The 21,967-nt window shown below is 40.6% G+C and overlaps 1 protein-coding gene across 5 annotated transcripts; it reads right to left on the bottom strand.

The window, feature by feature from the left end:
* Positions 1-1,110: 1,110 nt before the first annotated feature.
* Positions 1,111-9,868, bottom strand: LOC134878385 (protein phosphatase 1 regulatory subunit 29). Of its 5 annotated transcripts, none has more exons than XM_063904397.1 (3): positions 9,530-9,868; positions 6,830-8,908; positions 1,111-6,754 (listed from the first exon to the last, which is right to left on the bottom strand). In XM_063904397.1, the coding sequence occupies exons 1-3, from the start codon at positions 9,866-9,868 to the stop codon at positions 6,323-6,325; spliced, it is 2,850 nt and encodes a 949-aa protein (XP_063760467.1). In that variant the 3' UTR covers positions 1,111-6,322. The 5 variants fall into 5 exon arrangements, with proteins under 5 accessions (XP_063760467.1, XP_063760471.1, XP_063760470.1 ...); XM_063904401.1 differs by having other exon boundaries at positions 1,111-6,721; positions 6,929-8,908; positions 9,530-9,793; XM_063904400.1 differs by having other exon boundaries at positions 1,111-6,724; positions 6,893-8,908; positions 9,530-9,793.
* Between the last annotated feature and the right edge of the window lie 12,099 nt (positions 9,869-21,967).

Raw genomic sequence — 21,967 nt, forward strand, 5'->3', positions numbered from 1 at the left:
CAGAGGGAGAAGCTGCTGACGCTGCATTGATTTACGAGTGACTTCTAACTGATGGATTTGGATTAGATTAACACCATTAAACAATACCTACTGTGTGTGTTTCGATGTCAATGACTCTTCTTTGAACCTGTATTGTCATGTGTTATGTCTCTAATAGTAAAAAACTTGAAGGAAATATTGTTTTGCCATGAAGTAGGCAGCTTATTTAAAGAGAAAATACAACCACAAACTGTGACAGGGCCTCGCCTCGAGCCAAAGAAGATAGCTTTGCATGTCTGCCATGGAGAATAATATTTGTAATAGAGAAGAACAGAATGCAGTTTCTCAGAACAGATGGATGTGAACACCCACAAGCCTCAGACATTTTTACCCTCTCTTTGCACTGCACACGCCACCAGCCTGTGGCTCAAAGAGCATAAGTGGTAGCTGCAGTGTCAGTATACTATACAATCAAATGAAAAATTAATAGGTTAGAATGTAAATAGAAAACGTCACAGAGAATAAAAAACGGCTTAAAACCTAAAAGTTCAAATCAAATCTACTTGACAATATTGTTTTTAAGCCCCTACAGTTTTTGTTTTTCAATGTACGTCCACTCAACAATATATTTTTCTCTCAAAAAATACAGGGAATCATGCAAATATAACAACTTTTCTTTTATGTAGTACACTATGTTAAGCTTTCTCTGTTCATAAACCTTTATAACATATATCATTGCAAGTACTAAAAGTCAATCCCTTGGTTCCCAACAACCAACCGCCCCACCCGAAAAAAGAAAACAAACCCTAACAAAGTAAACAAAGACAAACAACCAACTGAAAAAAAGAGAAATACACAGACATATCAAGAGATCAGGCTGAGTATAAAACATCCATAGAAGCATTTTTTTAACCTTAGCATTTTTTTTCTGTATATAGTGTACAAAATTCACAGATATTTCACAGATTCTTTAAGTCTTTTGTCAGTCTTTGGAAACTAAACATTGCAGTTAATGCATAAATGTTAATACGTGTGTGTGTGTGTGTGTGTGTGTGTGTGTGTGTGTGTGTGTGTGTGTGTGTGTGTGTGTGTGTGTGTGTGTGTGTGTGTGTGTGTGTAACAGGTCTCCATTCAGGTGGCAAATAATAGCCTTACTTGGCTTTCTTTTAGGATTTGCAAATGCTCTTCTGCTCAAAAAAAACTTTGTTTAGAATGACCAGAGCTTTCTCAACCTGAAAGAAAAGTCATTAAAATGCCAACTCTATGCAGGGTTTAAAATCAAAACAGCTCAGGTAAAGCTTTAATGGTTTTGCAGGATGCTTCTTCAAGGCGTAAAAACATGAAACATGTCTGATATATCTTAATGAAGACATTTAGTTGTTTGTGAATGCTTCCAACATAAAAATGTCAGGCTTTTCATTTGTAGATTTAAAAACTGCTTGGCAGTTGTAAAGGCAGCGTTGGCAGTGTTAAGCCAGTCAGAGCTGCCTCATTAAAGAATGACCAACAAAGCAGTCGGCCAAAACATATTTCATTCATCTCAAATGACTTGCTTTCTTCATTTTTTTTGATGGATACAGTTTTGCATTAAAGCAACATTTTACAAAATGGCATGTGTTTCATTTTTCCACACATCTTATTGTGCCTTCTGTAGCTTTCAGGAGAAGATCAACAGTGTGGTTCCTTTTATGAAATGTGTTACAATATCCACAAAGGCAATCTCCCGCACAGTAATATATCAAACCTAATAGCCCATTAGATAAAAGGTCTGAAGATACCAAATGAAAGGATTTAAAACCGATTCTCAATGAATATACCTGTCTGTCACCTGCCTTGAAACTAAGTGCAAATAAAGAATTAGGGATGTCTCAGTTGCCAGGCGTGCTGATTTTTTTGAATATTTTGTCAGACCGGTTCCCACAATATACTTTCTTATGTGTGTGTCTCTTTCCTTTGGTGTGTGTGTTTTCTTTTTTTGCAGCAACATGAATCATGCACGGTTAGTTTTAGTGTAGCCATATTTCCACATCCTTTATCCCAGATGTCTGCGTGCATTAAGCCAAAATCCCCTTCCCATTGCTATCTTCTCTTTGAAGACCTTGCCCATTACCTGCCTTTCAGGAAAAGAGTCATTTTTGGTTTAGTCACACTGTGACTCATTCTGGCTCACTTGTGCATTTTCCAGTTTTTGCCGACTACTCTTGCCGTGTGTGTGTTTGTCGGGGAGGGAAAAAGGTTTTAAAATCACTTATTGGCTACATAATAAACCACATGTAAAAAATAGGTTTGCTGTGATTGTGTCAACATGGGTTATTCGACATGTTATAATTAAAATATTTCATGTGTCATGTGTCTTACTGCTGGATATTGGTCATCTAATCCAGTTTTCTCTTGGTTACATAATAGAATATATTACTTCTGTGGTTTAGAAATTAGAATAATGTGCAGATTGTGTACAGTTTTTTTTCTCTCCTTGTAAAAAGATGATCAAGTAAATCATTACGCCAAAAAACGTATTGAGATTACACAGCTTTTTTTTTTCTGCATTAGTAATTAAGACCGTATCCTCAGATTACATCCCAATGATGATGATCACTCGTAAAAGCAAAGTCTCCCTTTGAGTGAGATTGCCTTAATGACGCATGACATGGATAAAAAGTTAAGTGTGTCATGGGAGGATGGAAAACTTTTACTCTGGTCTTTACTAATGAAAGCATTTAGTAACTAAACTAAACTAACTAAACTGATTAGACATAAGTCCACACCCCCATTTTTGGCTGTAATTCATTATTTATACAACTAAATGTTGGTTTAATCAGGCCAGCCTAGTTAAAAGATAGCATCAAAGAAATAACATCAGAAACCATCTGTGATTTCTTGTGGTATAGACGGATAGGGGCAGCAACCCGAGCCAGCCACCCACAGAAAGGATGAAACATTAATAGCACATTAGATGGCTTTCTCACGTCTAGCTTTCCTGTGGCTGTGAGACAAACAACAAGGACGGTGCTACAAAAAGGACCATTGATCACTGACTGAGCCTCCCTCCAGGGGTTCAACGAGGATATGAGCAGCATGGGAAGGAAGACAAGGCTTTTTTGTTTGATGCTGGCTTTGTGGCACAGGTAGAAGGACATGACTTTGAGAGATATTACCGGTCCTGTTTGAGATTTAGATAATTCAGATCAGTCAGTTATTCAAAGCGGATGTCTCTTTTTAATCCAAAGCTATCCTGTGCGGTGACAATTGAAGATATAATCACATTTGGATTTTGCATGATTATCTTGTGGTCATTTTGGGAGCGGGCTTTCAATTGATTATTAAGGTTGAGACACAACACAATATCCCCTAAAACAATAGCACTGTTCATTAAATCCTTGGCATTTCTCCCTCTAGCATGTTCTTTGTTGGGCTGGTAATGACGTGGCATAATAGAAATAAATTCAAACAAATCTGTGAATAAAGTTTGAGCAGAAGAGCAGTTGCATAAACATTCACACCCCCTGAAAATCAGTTTCCTGGTAAATATGTGTGTGTTAAATATAGTCATTAAAATGCATTAAATAAAAAAATCATCCATCTAATCAGTAATACCCAGGATTTTCTGTCACATTAAATCATGTCAGATAGATGAACATTAATGGCAGCTGTAATAATGAGCAATCCTGATATTACTGAATGTTTCTAAATCTGCTGTTACGCTTATCCTCAGTGTCCATGTCTGTAAACGTATTATGGCAGTTGAGGATCTGGGAACCAAATTTCTTCAGTGGGATTACTCCGAAGAAAATCCTTTCTTCTGATTTGTCTGAGTCAATCACAGTAAAACAAGCTCCTTTGGAAATGTTCTTATCTCAGGTAATTGGAGACGAGTGGGAGACATTTCCAAGACTGTCTGTTCATCACATGGTGCTTTATCATAAAAAGAAGGCGGATAAGGTGGTGCATCCCAGATACGCGATTTTTAAAAGGTGACCATGAGACTCTTGAATCCATCAATTGTAAACACTCACATCAGCACACTGACTCCAAGGGTAATGACCTCTGACCCCGACGGTATGCACACATCTTTATAAGACAAGGGAAAGGAGACAGAGATAGATTCATGAAACAAAGAGAGAGGAAGAAAAAACAATCAATACGGGGGTATCATAACACTCCACCCTCTCATATTTGCATACTGAGTCCTGTTCAACCTGGATTTTTTTCAGAGGATAAAAAAGAAAGAAAAGGAAAGCAATGTTGATAGGTGTTGAACAGACCCTCATCCTATTACCTGTGGCGGAAAGAAGGGCAATTACTTCCTCTTACCATCTGATAAAACAACAGGAAGTGCCTCATGCTGAACCATTGGAACTATGGGAGCAGGGAAGGTAGTGGGAGATGGATCAAAACACACCATCCACAGAAAAGAAGAGATTAAAAATGAATAAAGCCCTGAACAAAACTGTGGACCTCTGATTCAGTTTTTCACATTTTTCGGGTGTGATCTCAGATTGTGTATGTCAGCAGTGAAAGCAAAAATCCAAAGGCTACACAGCACTTTGGGAAAGCAGGAGGCCTTTTGCCAGAATGCCTGACAATAACACTATCATTAGGAAAATCACAAGTACATTGTTTTATAGAAAAGGCCAGATGGGTGGATAATACTATACAAGAATGGAGATTAGATCATGGCTGTGTTAGCAAGAGGCACTGCACTACTGTGGTATGTATATCTGAGCATTAATGGACAATAACATTAACATTGTTGAGATTTATACATTTGTCCATGCCATTAATAATCTAGTATTGTTTAGACTCAAACAACCACCCAATAGGCAATATATGAAAACTATTAATTTAGGTAAATTTGGGCACATACAATATATTCTGACAAGGCATGCTAATACCCACTTATACTTACCACTGTGTACCACACAGCCACACACACACACACACACACACACACACACACACACAATCATGAGGCGTAAAGTGCGAGCGAGCATGCCTGTCACAAGTTGGCTAATTCAGTTATCAATAGACAACAATAGCATTAATTTCCAGAAAAGAACAGACATGTTGGCAGTAATTAGAGGTGTCCTTTCCCTCTGTGCCTCTTCCCGTTTTTAATGTAGGGAAAGGATTTGGAATGTACTCCAGTGCTTACATTGAATGGTGCAAATAGATTTCCGCATAACCTGCTTGTAATCTACTTACGTTCACAGTGGCTGCAGAAAAAAAAACATATTTATATCCTTGCTTTTGCTTCCTTTGTTCTTCTTAAACCCCCTCTCGCTTTCAATTTCTCCTGTTCCATTGTTGCGTATATTACATGTATTCTTTGGGGATTGTATGAGCTCATCTTTAACATGGTTAAATGTGACAGCTATCTATTGTACAGGTAAGTAGCATTTAACTATCTTCATAAATAAAAAGGATTTTGCCTTCTGCACTTCAAATCACGCTCAATATTCTGATCATTACATGGGCAAATGCTGTTTTGGACAGATAGGGACATTTGCAGGACAACATTCTTTACACCACTCATTGAACCATGCAAGGGAGTTAGTTTGAAATGTGTTGAACACTTCTGGGGAGAAATAAAGTAATATTTTAGGCAAATGTACCACTTTAATCTCTTTCTCTCTCAGGACCTTCAAGCCCTCTTGACTGCTTTTCCCTATTCTTTTGTTATTTCTTTCCATTTCTCCAGTGTGACAGATGCTATTGACATGCAAATGATACCTCATCCGCATGAAGAGAGATAGGGTCTGCATTTGACAACTATGTTCACTAAACGGCATGCTGTCACTTGACAACAGAGCACAGATCCTACCATCCATAGTCTCCCTTTGCCTCGAAGTCTAAACATATCCAAGTGCAAATTAACACAGCACCCAAAACCAAATAGAAAACAACATATTGGATCACAAAAGCTTAAAATGAAGGATATCAGCATTTACCTCCTGGGATTATCCATAGATGGAAATGTGGCACTGATAGAGACGGTCCATCTGATCACAAACATAATCACTCAGAAGTACAGAATTACACAGTTGGAATTTGCTTTCTGTGCTATAAATAAAACCCACCAACACTAAATGAGAATGATCCAGAAATAGTGCTACAACAAAGTGTAAAATAAAACACCATAATGATTCTCGAATCCCAGGCACAGTTTCACAGTCCTTGCTTTAGCACAATATTCTATACACCTAGCATGCCAAAAAACATAACAAAGGCAAAGTTTTGTCCTCAATGTTCTCTACATTATCCTCATATCCTTTCTCTAGCCAGCAGGCATGAAAGGAAATTATCCAAACTCTTTTTTCTGCAATGCCTATCTCTGGTCCCACAGTCACAGCTTCTGCTGTGCCGACACCCCTTTCCAGTAATCAAGGATGTCATGCAGGTCCTCGCCTTTAGCGAACTGCACCTTTTTTCTAAGGGCGTTCCCGGCCGTCACATAACAGGCCTCATCACGCTGGCCTTTCCGGTAAGGACGAAAACGCTCCCAAATCCGCAGCGAGCTCTCTGAGGAGTACTCAGGGCTGGAGGAGTAGCCGGAGTAACTGGAATGGTGACGGGCAGGAGAAAGCTGGGAGTAAGAGGCTGCATCCCTGCGGGAGCGCGTCAAGGGCTTTAGGAAGGAAACCTTCTGGGCTGGGGAGCCTTGGTGGGAGCCTTCATAATACAGAGCTGGGACGGAGTGGCGGTGCTCCGAGCAGTGGTAGTCCTGCTGCACCTCCAACTGTTGCTGCTGCTGCTGCTGCTGCTGCTGCTGCTGCTGCTGCTGCTGATGCTGTTGATGCTGCTGATGCTGCTGCTGCTGCTGCTGCTGCTGCTGCTGCTGCTGCTGTTGGTGATGTATTTTCTGTTGTTGATGGTAATGGTTTTGCTTCTGGTTGTCCTGATGTTGTGCACCAACACCACCGCTGTCGCAACCACCACCACCCCCTCCAACGCAGCTCCCACTCCCCACTAAAGGCAGTCTTTCAAGGGGCTCCCCACAGCCCACGGGACTGGCTCTGTCTTGGTACTGTGGCTGTTGTTTACAGGCATCTGGGCTCCGAGGCTCAGAAACTTCCAGGCTATAAACCCTAGCTCCTCCACGTTCCCTGTCCCGACCCATGGACCCACAAGAGGTGGTGCTGGACTGTTTCTTGACAGAATTTGCAATAATCACAGCGGCATCTGCACTCATTTGCCGCTGGATGGGACGTACAGCAGTAGCTGGTGGAGGAGGCCTGTAGGGGGGACTGACAACAAATCCACCACCACTGATCCCTGGGCGCTCACAGAGAGGAGCATTCAAGGCAGGGAGTGGAGGCGGAGGGGGTATTTTGGTGGGAGCACTGACTTGGCACATATCTGACAACCCTTGGGAGAGTGGGATTAGGCCACGAGTCAGAGAGGATGTGCTGGTGGGGGGAGGGGAGGTGGGATTGGAGCAGGCTGTTGGGTTATTAGAGACCCCTGAAGCAGCGACTGCTGCCGCATCCAGCTTAAGTGCATCAATGCAGTTGTTAATGATCTGGTTAACTTTGTCCACCTCCATGGCAATGGTGGAAATCTCAGATGCAGAGCCATGTCCGTCATCATCTGAGTCATCTCCTATATCAGTACCATCATCGTCCCTCAAGTCCATCCCTCCATGACCACCATCTCCCAATCGCTCCATCCCAGCCCCACCAGTTCTGACATCCATATAGTTTCCTTTACTTGTAGCCAAGGCCTCTGAAAAGGCAGTAGCCATCTTTTCCACTTGTGGGATAGAGGAAAGTCTGGAGGAACTGGTGTTTGCTGAGTGGAGCATTCCCGAGCTAGAGGATTGGGACATGGGAAGTTTGCCTCCATGGTGGTGCTGATACTGGTGATGTTCTCTGGACTGCTCCTGAAGCTTGTGGACTGCCATTGGATCATTTGCCACTGCTGCCGCCACTTCTGGTCCATAGCGCATTTCTAGTATAGTTTTCTTGACACAGATGGACTTCCTCTTGTCATCATGCATCCGTTTCTTACGAAGACAATAGTAGACAAAGCCTAAGACAATGAGCATGCCAAAAAGGCAGCCCACAATGGTCATGATGTAGTGAGTAGTGGTGGAAGGTGTGGGGAGCAAGTCATCTTGATTTTGAGCTCGAGTTGCAAACTGGAGGCAGGTGTGGTTGTAACGTTGAGAGTTTCGTATGGATGCTACACAGAAGGTATAATTGGTGTGTGGCTTGAGCTTGTTAAGGGTGATCATCTCCTTCTTGTTCTTCAAATTCATAACGTCAGACACATATGTGTGGTTGTATTGTGTCAGAATATACATTTTGCTGTAGGGCCTTGGAATCTGTACAAAGAGAGAGGCTGAGGACAAAGAGACATGCTGAAGCTTGATACTGGGAATAAAGCTGTTTTCAGTGGATGAGGAAGAGGTGGTGGGCTGCCCAATAGCTCCAATCCGCTCTGGTTCGAACCCGGAAGGACCATCCAGATCTGGTGGGAGTGAAGTCATCCCTGGAATCATCACTCCATCTCGGCAGTGATGGTTCAAAATCTTTTTAGCATTTCGACCAGCATGGCCAGTAGCAATAAGTAAGGGGTAGCCAAACATCTCCCGAGGCGTCTCACACTGGAGGCGGTCATAGGTGTGTGTTACGTTGTTGAAGGACTCCAACCAGGTGAGGAAGCTGTAGAGATCACAGCCGCAGTGGAATGGGTTTCCTGCCAGTTCACACACCATGAGTCGATTCAGGACCGTGAACGTAGATGGGTCAATGCGGCCAAGTCTGTTGGATGACAGGTCAATGCTGCTGAGGCTAGGGCACTCCCAGAATGCATTGCTGGCAATAACTTCAATGAGGTTGTGCTGGAGGAAGAGGCATTGCATCCGTCCGAGTCCTCTCATCATACCCTCAGTTAAGTTTGTCATCTTGTTGTAACCCAGCTGGAGGACCTGAGCAGAAACACAAAGGTAGCATTTGATCATTTAATTCCTTTTTAGACTTTATACCCAGTTTAAGGCATAATTTGACAACATTAGCACGTCCACATATGGTAAATTGGGATAACCCATTTGATTGTCTTACTGTGCCCCTTTTCCCGTTGACTATTTACGCAAGTCCTGTTTCATTTGTAAAGTTGTTGTACCAATTATACCCACTGGAGGTTGTGTACTTGAGATTAGGAGAACTTGTAAGTATAAAAGGTTAGTACACTCACCCCCATCTCTGAGTGGTTAGTTGAATTATGTTGGCAACTCAGTTCATTGAAGAACATTTTATTACCATCACTCCTATAACCATAATACTCCCTCTTATGCATGTTCAGGCATTCATAAGAGTTAACTCAATTTCATAATTAACAAGACAAATTCACTGAAATGCGCTGCAACGAGATGTTAAGAAATTAAGCAACTTGTTTGATAGAAGGGCTTAATCACAATAAATCGAATCAAGCTCAAACTGTAATCAAGCTGTAGCCACATGACAATCCTAGTCTCAATCTGAGGTGTAATGCATTGTGAACTATGTTATTGTGTTCATCTCAAAGCTTTTATCATCCATTCATCCTTCACCTGTAGGTTGGCTTGTCCTGCAAAGGCTCCATCCTCAATATAGCTGATTTCATTCTTGGTGAGGTTGAGGTCAGTCAGGTTGGTGAAGCGATACATGGAGCTGAAGAGCACAGCTTTCAGCTTGTTTTCATTCAATCTCAAGTCATGGACGGTGTTGTTGATGTGCTGGGGGATTGTCTCGTAGGGCGGCTGGTTCTGACTGCAGATAGCCAGCCACACGTAGCCTTTGTCCCCCTCAATGAGCCAACAGTCTCCATTGACCATATGGGGAAAGTGGGAGAAGAGTAGGAGGGTGGGGAGAATAAGAAAAAGTGCGGAGGTGGTAAAAACACCCTGCATGATGCTGGTGAAAAGAAATCCAAGAAAGGAAGCTATAATTATTAAGAGAAAATGTAGGGGCAGGCAGGAAAGGAGGTTTTTTTGCAGGAGAAAGGGAAGCAACAATGGTTGCTCGGAAAAACTGAAAAAGGTCTGGGCTGGTTGCTGAAAACAGGGTGAAGGCTTCACAATGCCAGTCACAGCTTTATGGTCATCTTGGTGATTAGCAGGGGATCCATGTTATATCATATCTTGTTGGGCTGCAATGCGGGGTGACATAGCTTGTCTTCATAGTCTCTCCTTCAGCTTCAGCTGTGACTCACTCAAGTGGATAGAACCTTGGAATGATGGAGAATCTAGAGAGGGAATAAAACAAAGAAACATGAGTAGAAAGTAAAAGCAAAACAGGTGATAAAGCAAAGACACAATGTCTATCACGCTCAGTTATTTGTACTGCAGTGTTTTATATGTATGATTTTGCCGGCACTTTTTGCACAAATGTACTGAAGAATGAATAAATAAACAGTTGAATCATAAATCAAAATAAATGTTAAATGAATTCAGACTACACCCAATTCATTTAACATTTCATTTTCTCAGGATGGACCCCATTTATGGAACCTTCAGGAGTCCAAAAATGTATCTCAATTTTCTTCGGGGCTTGTTCCACTCTTTTTTTCTTCAGCTGGTGTTTCTTCTCATCATATTAATATTTTACATGCTGCATTGCCCCAACAGCTCCCCTTTTATCCTCCTGCATTTGCACTTAGTCATCCCCCCTTGGTCCCCCACTTCGTAATGCTATGAGGTCATCTAGCTTGCGTCGATACCTACATGCACACACCTGCCAATCCTCCTCAGTCCCCAGGGAAGGATATCTTTTTTTAAACACAAAGTGCAGCAATAATCACCCGAATGCTGACAACACTTTTCACAGACATTCCTTGTTGTGACACCATCCTGCCAAACATAAGCTCTCTATCCCATCTGCATGTCATCTGAATAGCAGTCAAGCGTTTACATAAGGAGGATTAGCTGCATGTTGCATCATGACAGACATTGTCCTCTTGCCGGCTCAGTAGCTGGGGAACGCACTCAATTACATCCACATTACACATATGTACTCTAAAATGGACACGTGGTTCTCAAACATATGCATGTGTAGACGTACAAACTCAAACACATGCATGTCTTCAAGAGTATGTTTCTTTGCTCATGGGAACTTAAACAGACATTCAAAGCTATAGGGATACATTTTAACCAACACAAGCGGACTATAATTGTACAAAAAGTTCACCTAATGTGAAGAAGCATGAGCAGAGACCTTTAATCCATTACTAGGCCACACCCCCTTTCCCCCCAGTTTGCTGGCTTGTACAGAGCAGCTGGCAGTTTAGTTTCACTTTGTGTGTGTCCTTGACCTCAAGTAAGTGATGTGTTTGTTATTTGAAGATAGATGTTCCTGTTAGAAATCAGTACAGTGAAGTTCTAGGTTTACCAGCAGTTTATGTCATTTAGTAGTAAGTTTATATTGAGTGGAAGCCTCTTTGTCACTGTATAAGTAGCTGTTCTTATAATTGTGGTTTACACACACACACACACACACACACACACACACACACACACACACACACACACACACACACACACACACACACACACACACACACACACACACACACACACACACACACACACACACACACACACACTTCAACAATGCTGTAATATCAGAGTGCATGTGAATATCCATTTTTATATTCAGTTTATAATAAATCTTAAAAGGAGATTGCTGCCTCCGGTGTCCTGACACTCCATAGTGTTGTCTACGTTCCTAACTAGCAAGAGCTTAATTAAATAATATTAAAAGTGTGTCGATCTACATATGGATGGAAATCGAGGGCCTGTCATACAGAGAAAACATAGGATGAAATACATATGACAGTCCCTCGATTTCCATCCATATGTCATGAAACAACAAATCAAAACTGTCTCCATTTCTCTGAATGAGGAACAGGCCACTTTCTTCCCTCATGCTCCAAATTCAGACAGAATTGAACTCATTCCAGGCTATTCCGGTTCACGCTCCCGAGAGGTGAGACTAGATAATCAGGTCCATCCTCTTTTTTTAATCCACTCATTACAGAAAATTGTACCAGCTAAAGCATGTGGGAAATGGCACATTGTCATGTAAATCTCATGAACTTAGGCACCTGCTACATTACCTGTCTCCTCCAACAGGCAGTCACAGAACTGAAAAGAACATGTGGTTGTCAATGTGTTTGACAGATTGATCAAACAGATGGGGACAACGCTGCATCAAGATGCGGTTAATCTGGTCACAGGAAGAAAGCTAGAAAACAGGTGCGAATGCAAACACAAATCACTACAGATGAATCACATCGATCAATGAGGCCACCCTCAACAGTGATATACTTGATTGAACACACATTTGTTTCTGAATGCGCTTAAAAGACCACTTTGTCAAATTTGTGGTGACAAGAATTCCAATCAGGAATGTTTTTTCTTGGCTACCAAATGGGAAAAGTCTCAAATTGTTGTTCAATTATCCACTAAAGTGCACAGAAATACCATTACCTAAATATCCCCAACAATCTTTGCCCTAAATTCTATACGTGCCATCTGTAGATTTAGAAATTGTGTACAACATTACACCTGTCCTAATCTTTACACAGCCCTGCACACATGATTTTTGGACACTCCCTTGCAATAGAGTGTCTTGCTCTCGCTCTGCTTTCTGAGGCTTATCCCCTCGACATGAGACGTGATCTCATTTGGTGCTCCACATAGTGAAACCCCCAGGGTTAACATGAGGGAGGCAGGAAGCACAGTAGGGCTGCATGTGTGTGAGTGTTTGGGGATATGATTATATAATTAGGAATATGGGACATGCAGAACACCTGTCTCAAATGCAAAGAGCATGAGTCATAACACTGATCCATGGAAATATAGGACAGATCAAACTTTTGTCTACGTTAGAACTTCTTATCTGGGTTTCTTCTTGACATGACATGATAAGTTCCAGTAGCCACATTATACAGCTTGTTTTTTTGTTTTTTATTTCTCAGTTGTGCTTATGGAGCAAGTACAGTTATCCGATCAGAGTAGGTCAGCAGCAGAAATGAAGCAAAGTAACAAGTGAACAGGTGGTACAAGCTGCAGGTGTCTAACTGTCCTACTTTTGCCTTTTTTCGGAAAGATCACAACACAAATTCTCATTTTTCACAAGCCTCATCTTGTAATTGAATAACTGGCATACACAACAAATAGAATAAAGCTGGAGTAGTAATTAGTAGTATAACTGGAATTAATGAAATATTAAACATTGTTGCACACTGTGACCCCATTCTGTAAGTGGGTAGTCTGTAAGCTAGTTTTCCAGACTCAAACCAAGCTATGTGTATGGGTAGAGTTAGGTGAGTAAACAGAGCATTCCCCATGCTTTTGTGTTAGCCCATAAAATGTAATTCTGCTAAGTGCATCACTTACTATAGCAAAAGTGCAGACGTTGACAAACCATGTTCTCCACTTGTTAGATACTCTGCACTTTAGCCTAATAGAATATCTATGATTGTATGTATAATAGATTTATCACATTCCATAAAGACCAGTTTTCCTCCATCTTTGGAACCAGGTTTTTGAAGCGAAACACCTGTGAAGATCAGCGTTTACATACATACATGCAAACATCACACTTCATCACTCATGAAAGATAGAATCTGGGTAACTCAATGTACATGCTACTATTGATCCTCACTGTTGTCTTGGAAACACACATATGATTGACAGTGGAAATTAAGCCCTATGCTAACAGAATAGGATGATGTTGGCAATCGCATGAGATCAGCTTTGTTCGCCACATTGATGAAACCCTAATCTCTGATCACGTCCAATGAACATTGACTGTGACAGGAGATGGAATTGGAGCGCATCCATATCATTTCTACTGCCAGCGTGGCTCTCGGAGCCGGGCCACTGTCGGTCCGAATGTAAATGTATGTACTGACACCTCTTTGTGCTGCGGGCTGCATATGATGCTGTCAGTTTGAATTGTGTCACCTGCGAGTTATATATGTACCAACTGAACAGACATGTCAAAACAAACAGAGGCAGATTTATGCACATGAAAATGCGATAGCAAATTTGCATTACACCTTTCATGCTATTTGCGCTCATAGTGTGTGTATAATTAGCGGCTGATTTACTCAGGCAGCGCTATATGTGTATTCTGAGAGTTAGCAAGAGCACTGAAGACCTCTGAGAGCTGATCTGTGGTGATGCTGAAGAACAAATAGTCATTAATAAAGTAATGACATACTAAATCACTAACATGATTTCTAATTATATCATTATAATAATATTCATTGGCAGAGACGCTTGTTGTACTAATGTTGTGGGAGTGAACAGTGCAGTGTCATGTTCTTTGGTTTTAGAGATTAAAGAGGTAGCGGGTAACAAAGGCTAAATTATTGATCCCTTTATTATTGTGCTGCAAAGGTGGAAGTAGTATCTTGTATTAAAGTAAAAGTAGAAATACCAGAGTGTTGGAATACACTGTTACAGTAAAAGTCCTGAAATCAAAATGTTACAAGTACAAAAGCATTAGCATTAAAACATACTTGAAGTACCAAAAGTAGAAGTACTCATTGTGCAGATTGGCCCATTTCAGAATAATATAAATGATATGTTTTGATTATAATTATTGATGGTGAAGGTGCAGCTAGTTTTAATGGCTTTGTATACTGCAGGGTAGCTTGTGGAATTACTGCAGGTGTAACTAAAGTCTTATTGAAGTGTTGATTATGTTTCACACCATTAATCCAAATCTGTAACGTAACTAAAGATACAACATAAATGTGGTGGAGTAAAAATACTCAATTTACCTCTGAATAGTAGTAGAGTAGAAGTACAAAGTAACATAAAATCTAAATATTCAATAAAACGCAACAAAATCTGACTTCGGTACAGGACTTGAGTCAATGTACTTAGTTACTTTACACCATTGGACAATAATACTATCACTTTTACACTTGCATATTATAATATCATGCCAAAGAAGACTGCGTAAATCACTTCAAAAAAGTAAACTAGACATACACTGTATGTTCTCGGTGAATGTGAATTCAAGTTTAATGCAGGTGTTGCTCTGCACACTCGGAGTGATATTTCCCCAGGCACTGGCAACAATAACATCTTAGTGTTTTGCTGTTGCTGGTGTTTGATTTAGAAATAATACGGATGGTTTAAGTGGTATAACTGGCAATGCTGTCTATTGTTCAAAAGTCTCATTGGACAAATTTACAATAAACTGTTGTAAACATAGTTGTTGATCCAGGCCAAAGCAACTGAGAGCAGTGGAAAGTTGATAGCTGTACAAAGTGAGATCTGGCATCAAATGTTCCTAGAGTGGTTTTGGAGAAAACATACAAATACTAAATTCTTCAATACAGAGAAGCGATCAGAGAGTGGTACCTGAAAGGAGATTTTCTGGTTAAATGTGTGAATATTCAAACCTGTTCGTCTGAAAGGACAATGATTGACCCTTGAGAATTTCGCTGCATATCTGGATTCCAAACTGAATTGATGTGAGTCATGAGACAAGACCGTGGAGGGAGGGGGAGGGGGATTTCAAATAAAGTGCTGTTTTCAAGGAAAGGAGAAATGTGAAATTATATATAAAGAAATAACCGGCTATGAATTGACCAAAATCAATTTAAACAAATATGTATCTTATGACCGTTAAAAACTAGGGACTTTTTTCCTCTGTGATAATTCACACAAGAATATATTTTATTGAACTGTTATTTTTTTCATGAATAATTTCACACAGAATGGAAATTTTACACACAGAGAAAACAACATATTTTCTTCTGAATGTTTTTTTTTTGTGTTGCCTTTTTATTTATGAAGATATTAAATAAACAGGCTCGGTAGTTTGAACCGAGACAGCAAACTTTATATATTAATACAAATATAAAGTCTTCACAAGCAACAATTTAGCATTATGTTTTGTTTATGATCACGCCCCTGGTGTGTCTTTTATCCAACCCTGTTGCTCCTGACTTTATCCAATGGGTAAAAAGGGATTTAAATAAAAATAAAACCCTGCGAGTGTTCACGGGCTGATGTCATAATCTTAAATTAATCCTATTTCTATTCCCTAAAGTGATTTGGAAAAGCCTCAGGTCACTATGGTTACTGTTATAATGCCAAAGTGGCATGATGGGGTGTTTAGCTTTCGGCTCAGTGCTTTTCATGACAGGGGAGAATACAACATAATGTAGCTGTCAATCAGCCATCTGCAAAACATCATCCATCAGCTCAGGATGTTTCTCATTTCCCTTAAATTATATTGAGATGGAGGGAGGGGTGTGTTTGCTGTATGCTGCAGAGACCAGTTTTCTTTACCAGTATATTTGTTTGGTCTCTGGGTTTTCTGCCCTTTATCTTCCTCTTTCTAGATTTAGACACTCTTCTGCTCCCTCTGCCTCCGTTTGAATCTTCTTTTCCCTCAAAAGGGCCTGATATTTGTTTCTGTCTCCTAATTTCCTTCAATTTGTCCCTCTCTTACCTCACCCTATATCACTATTTTATATCTCTGCACTGCTGTGTTGCCTTCTCCTCGTCCAGGCCGGCTCCCTGGAGTACAGTCAGTGTGGTGCGGAGAAGTTGGGTCTGTGTGCATAACAGTCTTTCCTCTCCACTTCACACAGGGCTTAGAGATGAAACAAACACAACTACAGACAGATGAGGCTCCTCTGAGAGCTTCACTGTGTGTGTGTGTGTGTGTGAGTGGAACAGATCATTCCTCAGTGGCCATAAGAGAAACCTGTTAAAAGCGGCATTTGTACTTTGTTAAGCATCACTGAACAAAATGTTGCCTGTTGTCTCTTGGCAGGACTTAAAGTTATATATTTTGATTTGTAGGCACCTTATTATGCAACATCTACATAGCTTTTAAGAGCAGTCCATATATAAATGAAGAAAGAATGAGTGTTGGACCATCTTGTCCTTTATTCCTACACCTTGAGTGGCTCTTTGTTGCTTAAGCAGGATAGAAAAATGTATGAATATATAAATAAATGAGGAACATGAGAGAGGAGAGGCAGAAAGGGAGCGAGGAAAGAGAGGGCAGTGGGAGATATACTGTAGCTGGAGACAGAACTGTTGAGATGCTGCGTTTGATCTTTGATTCCTCCACAATCTTATTTTTTGCAGCCGCGAAGAACTCAGACAAAGTCACAGACACTGAAACACAAATCACCTTGGATACACCTTATCATTAAGATCCCAAATTTGGAAAAATGGGTAGCAGAACAATCTCACAGAGAGGCAGAATGAAATGAAAGCGATAGTAGAGGAAAGAGTGTTCTAACTACCTCTCTGAGGTTTGATCTATAATTCATACTCCAATGTCATGTATGCCTTGAGAAGCTCCTTTCAAATTCACCCTTTTTTTTCGTCCTTTTTACACTTCTCTCACTTTTCCTGTCTCCTTACAGATCTTTTCTGTGTGTTTGTGTATCTGTTTGCCAATCCTTGAGTTTCAAACCACTGCCATCTGCTCATGCAGGACATCATATCCATTTCGCGGTTGCCTCGCAGAAAGAAGAAGCGATGCAATGGGGCGTGATCGAAAAGGGCCTGAAGGTCTTGGCCCCAAATGGAGTGGAGCACCACCGAGCCCCAACTGACCACTATTTAACCACTATTTCAACCCCAAAATGCCTGGAGAGAAGGCCTAGCAGACCTGACTGCATGGTGACACTTTGGCATGTAAGATGATGAGTTGGTTGAAGAGTTTCTAGCAGAGAACCAGGGTAGTTACCACCCAGAGCTTGGGTTAAAGCCAGAGAGAGTTAGGGATTGAAACTCAAGAGCAGTTACAGTATAGCAACCATGCGGACAAAAACAGATTGTTTTTGCTTGAGGCTAAGGCAGGGTTTGTTGAATAGCAGTGGAGAGAAGCAGTCCAGGTTGCTTGGACCAAGGCAACATGGGGCGACGAGGGAATACATAAATTGGATGGCGTGAACGACAAAGGGTAGTGGGGATAACTCCGTGATTTAGGTCAGTGAAATGTCAGATTTCTGCCAAAGCCATAATGCCACGGACGGGAGAATGGGAAAAAAATGCTGAGAATACTTTTCACTTCAAAAATGTACATTTAAATGCATGAGAAGGTGGGGGTTATTGTGAGGAAAGGTTTTTCAAAAAATTCTTGCTGTTAGTCACACACAGCAGAGGTAAATGCCGCCTGAATTTTGTGGAAGCAATATTTAAACGTGGCCCATCATGAATTTAAAATCTCACATCAACAGGTTTGGATCTCTTTAAATAGAAATCAACTAAATATTTCACTTATTAAAGCAACTGGTTTGTTAACAATGACGTTATTAAAAAGAAACGCAGCTATTTAAACACAACCGAGTCTTTTTTTAAGTTTTTGGATCGACAAAAGAATAAAAAAAACTCCCATTGGGTAGCCATTGTTCATTTCAGTGTGACTAATATATTCATATAAATATTCAAAAAGACAGCCAATCTACTAATCGGTCGCCAACATAAGTTGAAAGAAAAGCTGACAAACAGCCATAAACGTATGATTAAAGTATGAAAGGAGAGGTTTGAACAGAAGAGGAAGAAGAAAGAAATGAGGAAATGGGATATTGAATACTGATTGTGAATCAATTTCAGATTCATGAACAGCTTGCTAAAGGTTGGACTGAAATTACAGCTAGACAGACCGGGTGGCAGCTGATGAAAAAAAAGCATGAAGCAAAGATCAGTTTGTTCGATGATTACCATATTGCGAACCAGTAATCCAAAAGGAATCCCTTTGGAAGTGCATATTGTGCGTGATTTTCTCTCTATACAACATTATCAATGACAGCCATAAAGGACAAGTTTTTTTGTCAATTTGTTGAAGGATAAAAATCCCTCTGTGATAGATGCTATTTTTTTTCTGCAGAATATTCTTGTGAATTGCATAATAGGGTTAAGATGCCTGGCAAATATTCTGGTTCTCATTGCGATAACTGTTCTCAAAATGAATATTGAGCAAGTGATTTAACCAAATTGAATAATGTGTGGGACAAAGTTTGATTGTCTTTAATGACAGATCTGAGGAGAGATGCAATTATAATTTGTTGTTTGCACAGAAAAGGGAATATAGCATACCGTGGCTGCTCTACTAATCATAATTCATCATAGCATGTGTTTTATACAGTAACATGGTGCCTTGGACTTCCTTCACAGTATGAAAGCATCATGCTTATAGTATATAGCATACAGGGCCTATGGATTTTCCTCTGGCTCGAATTTCCTGGAGGTTTTTCATTTGCCGAAACTTAATAGATTCATGTTGGCTAACATGAACTCTGACAAACACACTCAGAATTGATTACAGCAGTGCAACTCTCCCTCCACACAGCAAACAGGCACACATGCATATATTGTGGGGGCTGCTGTGGGTTTCACATGTACTGCTTCTCACATACGAGTCAGAACCACAAGTTAAGCCTCACTCTTGATAAAAGCACAATACATTTGCCACTATCGACGCATCCGTTATCCTTCGACCTACACACTTGCACCGGTGCTGTCATAGCAACACTATCAATGCTGGAGGCAAGAAAGAGGCACAATTAATTTTCAATCGCAGAGGAGCATGGAAACCAACGATGCATGGAAATAGAGGAGGGAGAGAAATATTGAGATATTGAGGCCAAGGAGATATAAGTACATTTCAAATTTGAAATGAAGTTATAAAAAGAATCAGAATGGTGTGGAGAGCAAAAGCACCGCCGGAGAGATGGATGTGTGGAAAGAGCGAATGGGGGATGGATAATAAACAGGGGGACATGGGGTGTCAAGAGGAAGGAGGAAGAATGACGGTGCTACCATTGATGATTCAGCGGCAACCTGCATGCAAGGAAGTGCTGTGCTCACAAAACAGCAGCTTCACAATCATACTCATATCTTTTTCTGTAGTGATTCTCACCACCTAGAGATGGAGGCAGTAATCACTTGGCTTACGCTCTTCCCTGGCAGACTGGATATGGGTAGAGAGGTGCGGCAGAGCCATTTTGATGTGTGAATGCAATGCCAGGCCTACTGGGTTCAATAACTTTTTATATTAGATTTTGATTAGTTCTGCCTTCCCCCTGTGATAAACTGGAGACCTGTGCGGGGTGTACCAGCTCCTCATAATGCAGAACAGGATTGGTAGTTTAGAAAATGGATGCATAGATAGTGATCTGTTTTACCTCCACAAATCAAAGACGGGCTGGATACAGTAAAAGCTGCTTAAAGGGAAACTAAAAGGTCACCAACTGTGTTAGCAATCAAAGGAGTCATACTGTAGCTTTTTTTTTTTTGTGGCTGAGAAGACATGGCAGCATATTGGGTTGAGCATGACAAGGTTATTTCCAGATGCAACCCCCCATCAGGATCACTTTCTGTGTGTATGTGTGCATTTCCATAAAGGCGGATCCGCAAACCCACTTGGGAGAGTGATGTGCTGTGCTGACTATTTATGTGCTAGTTATAAATATTCTAGATGCCTTATCGCATCCGCAGCATTGAGGAATTCCTTCGGCAAGCCTGAAGGTAAAACGCCTTGCTAAAAGAAATTCAGAGAAAGCGAGAGAGGGAGAAACAGCTTGGTAGGCAGTTTGTACTTTCAAACAAATATTTAAAAAAAACGTGTTTTGTTTCTAGAGGCTTAAAAATGGTCTCTATCCTTTGGCACCACTTTGCAATTGTGAATTATTGGGTCGACTTGTTTAGCCCTGTGGCTTGAACATGCAGCACTATCATTTTCCTAGGTTGGAGTTTGGGAAATTGGATGCTCTCAATGAGCATTTACCAAATGGCATACTGTGGCATTACTCCATGTTATATTCAGATTAGGAGGCACAAACACATCAAAGAGCTGATGTCTCTCGTCTCGTCTTACAGCCCTTCTCCCTTCTCTGATTGCTCGTTTATAGTCAGAGGCACTTACGTTGAGGATTGAACATTTATTTTAAATGGCAACACAGTTATATCTACTGCGAAAGGCTTCACTCCAAGCAGCATACAGGATTCTGCTGGGAGCATTAATCCCCCAGAATAATAATCACTTTTGCTTTCGTCTGCAGAATTCAGAGATAGCTGTTAACAGACATCAGATCTTTGGAAAAATCTGCAACATTTTAAAAAGTATTAACACAGCAAAGTAGGAGGAGAAATTTCTGCAGAAACAGGGACAAGACATTAGTATTAACGGAACAGTAAACATCTGGACCACTATGGGATTTACAAAATAAGCATTCCTTGATAGCTGCAGCTTATTTTCTTACATAAACTGTGATAATGGCCACTTTATACCTTGCAGCAGCCATGTTTACGTTCCTGCCTCTGTATTTATGTGCATTCATGGATTCAAGCAGGCAGCTTATTTATTCATAAACGCGTCACAAAGGAAAGTAGAGGCTGAAAAGGTTAAAATATTGCTGCTTTACAGCCAGGAAGAGGCCTGATTCCCTCAGGGGCTTCACGGGATTAAAATACAGAAAGAAAGATAAGAATGGAGTCGACTTGGATAGAAAATAATGTAATCACAGTGGCTTGGTTAAATTCTTACATATTTTCCAATATGAATCAAAACGCCACAGGAACAAATTGACTTTCTAAATATTTGCACCATTCCCTTGCTGTATTTCATTGACAACTGGTGTTATGTCATGAAGCCACTCCTGTGCAACAACACTTGTATCGTTCAGCTATATTTAAATTATTTATACTTCAATACAATACTGATTGAGTTCCTGCTGAATGCAAAGTCTCTAAATGGGAACTACTACCAGACCTTGAGGTGGCTCAGGGGACACTGAGAGTTCCAGACGGTTTCTTCTATCATTATTCAATTTAACAACATTTCGCTCGTATTTCTCCATTTATCAGTGCTCTTATTCAGTAACCACAGAAAAGGTTTTGGGGCTTAGGGTAAAATCAAAATAAACTTTGCTTTATTCTTTCACAGAGAAACTTGTTCCTGAAGTTTACTTTTCGTCATAGTGACTTTCCAATATGTTGAATAACCCTCTCTGCACT

Source organism: Eleginops maclovinus, chromosome 16 (genome assembly GCF_036324505.1).
Source record: "Eleginops maclovinus isolate JMC-PN-2008 ecotype Puerto Natales chromosome 16, JC_Emac_rtc_rv5, whole genome shotgun sequence".
NCBI lineage: Eukaryota > Metazoa > Chordata > Actinopteri > Perciformes > Eleginopidae > Eleginops > Eleginops maclovinus.

Coding starts and splice junctions, on each gene's coding strand:
- LOC134878385 (XM_063904396.1), bottom strand. CDS start 9,868: ATGCAGGGTGTTTTTACCACCTCCGCACTTTTTCTTATTCTCCCCACC. Junction 8,909..9,529: donor CAGGACAAGCCAACCTACAG/GTGAAGGATGAA, acceptor GTTTCTGCTCAG/GTCCTCCAGCTGGGTTACAA.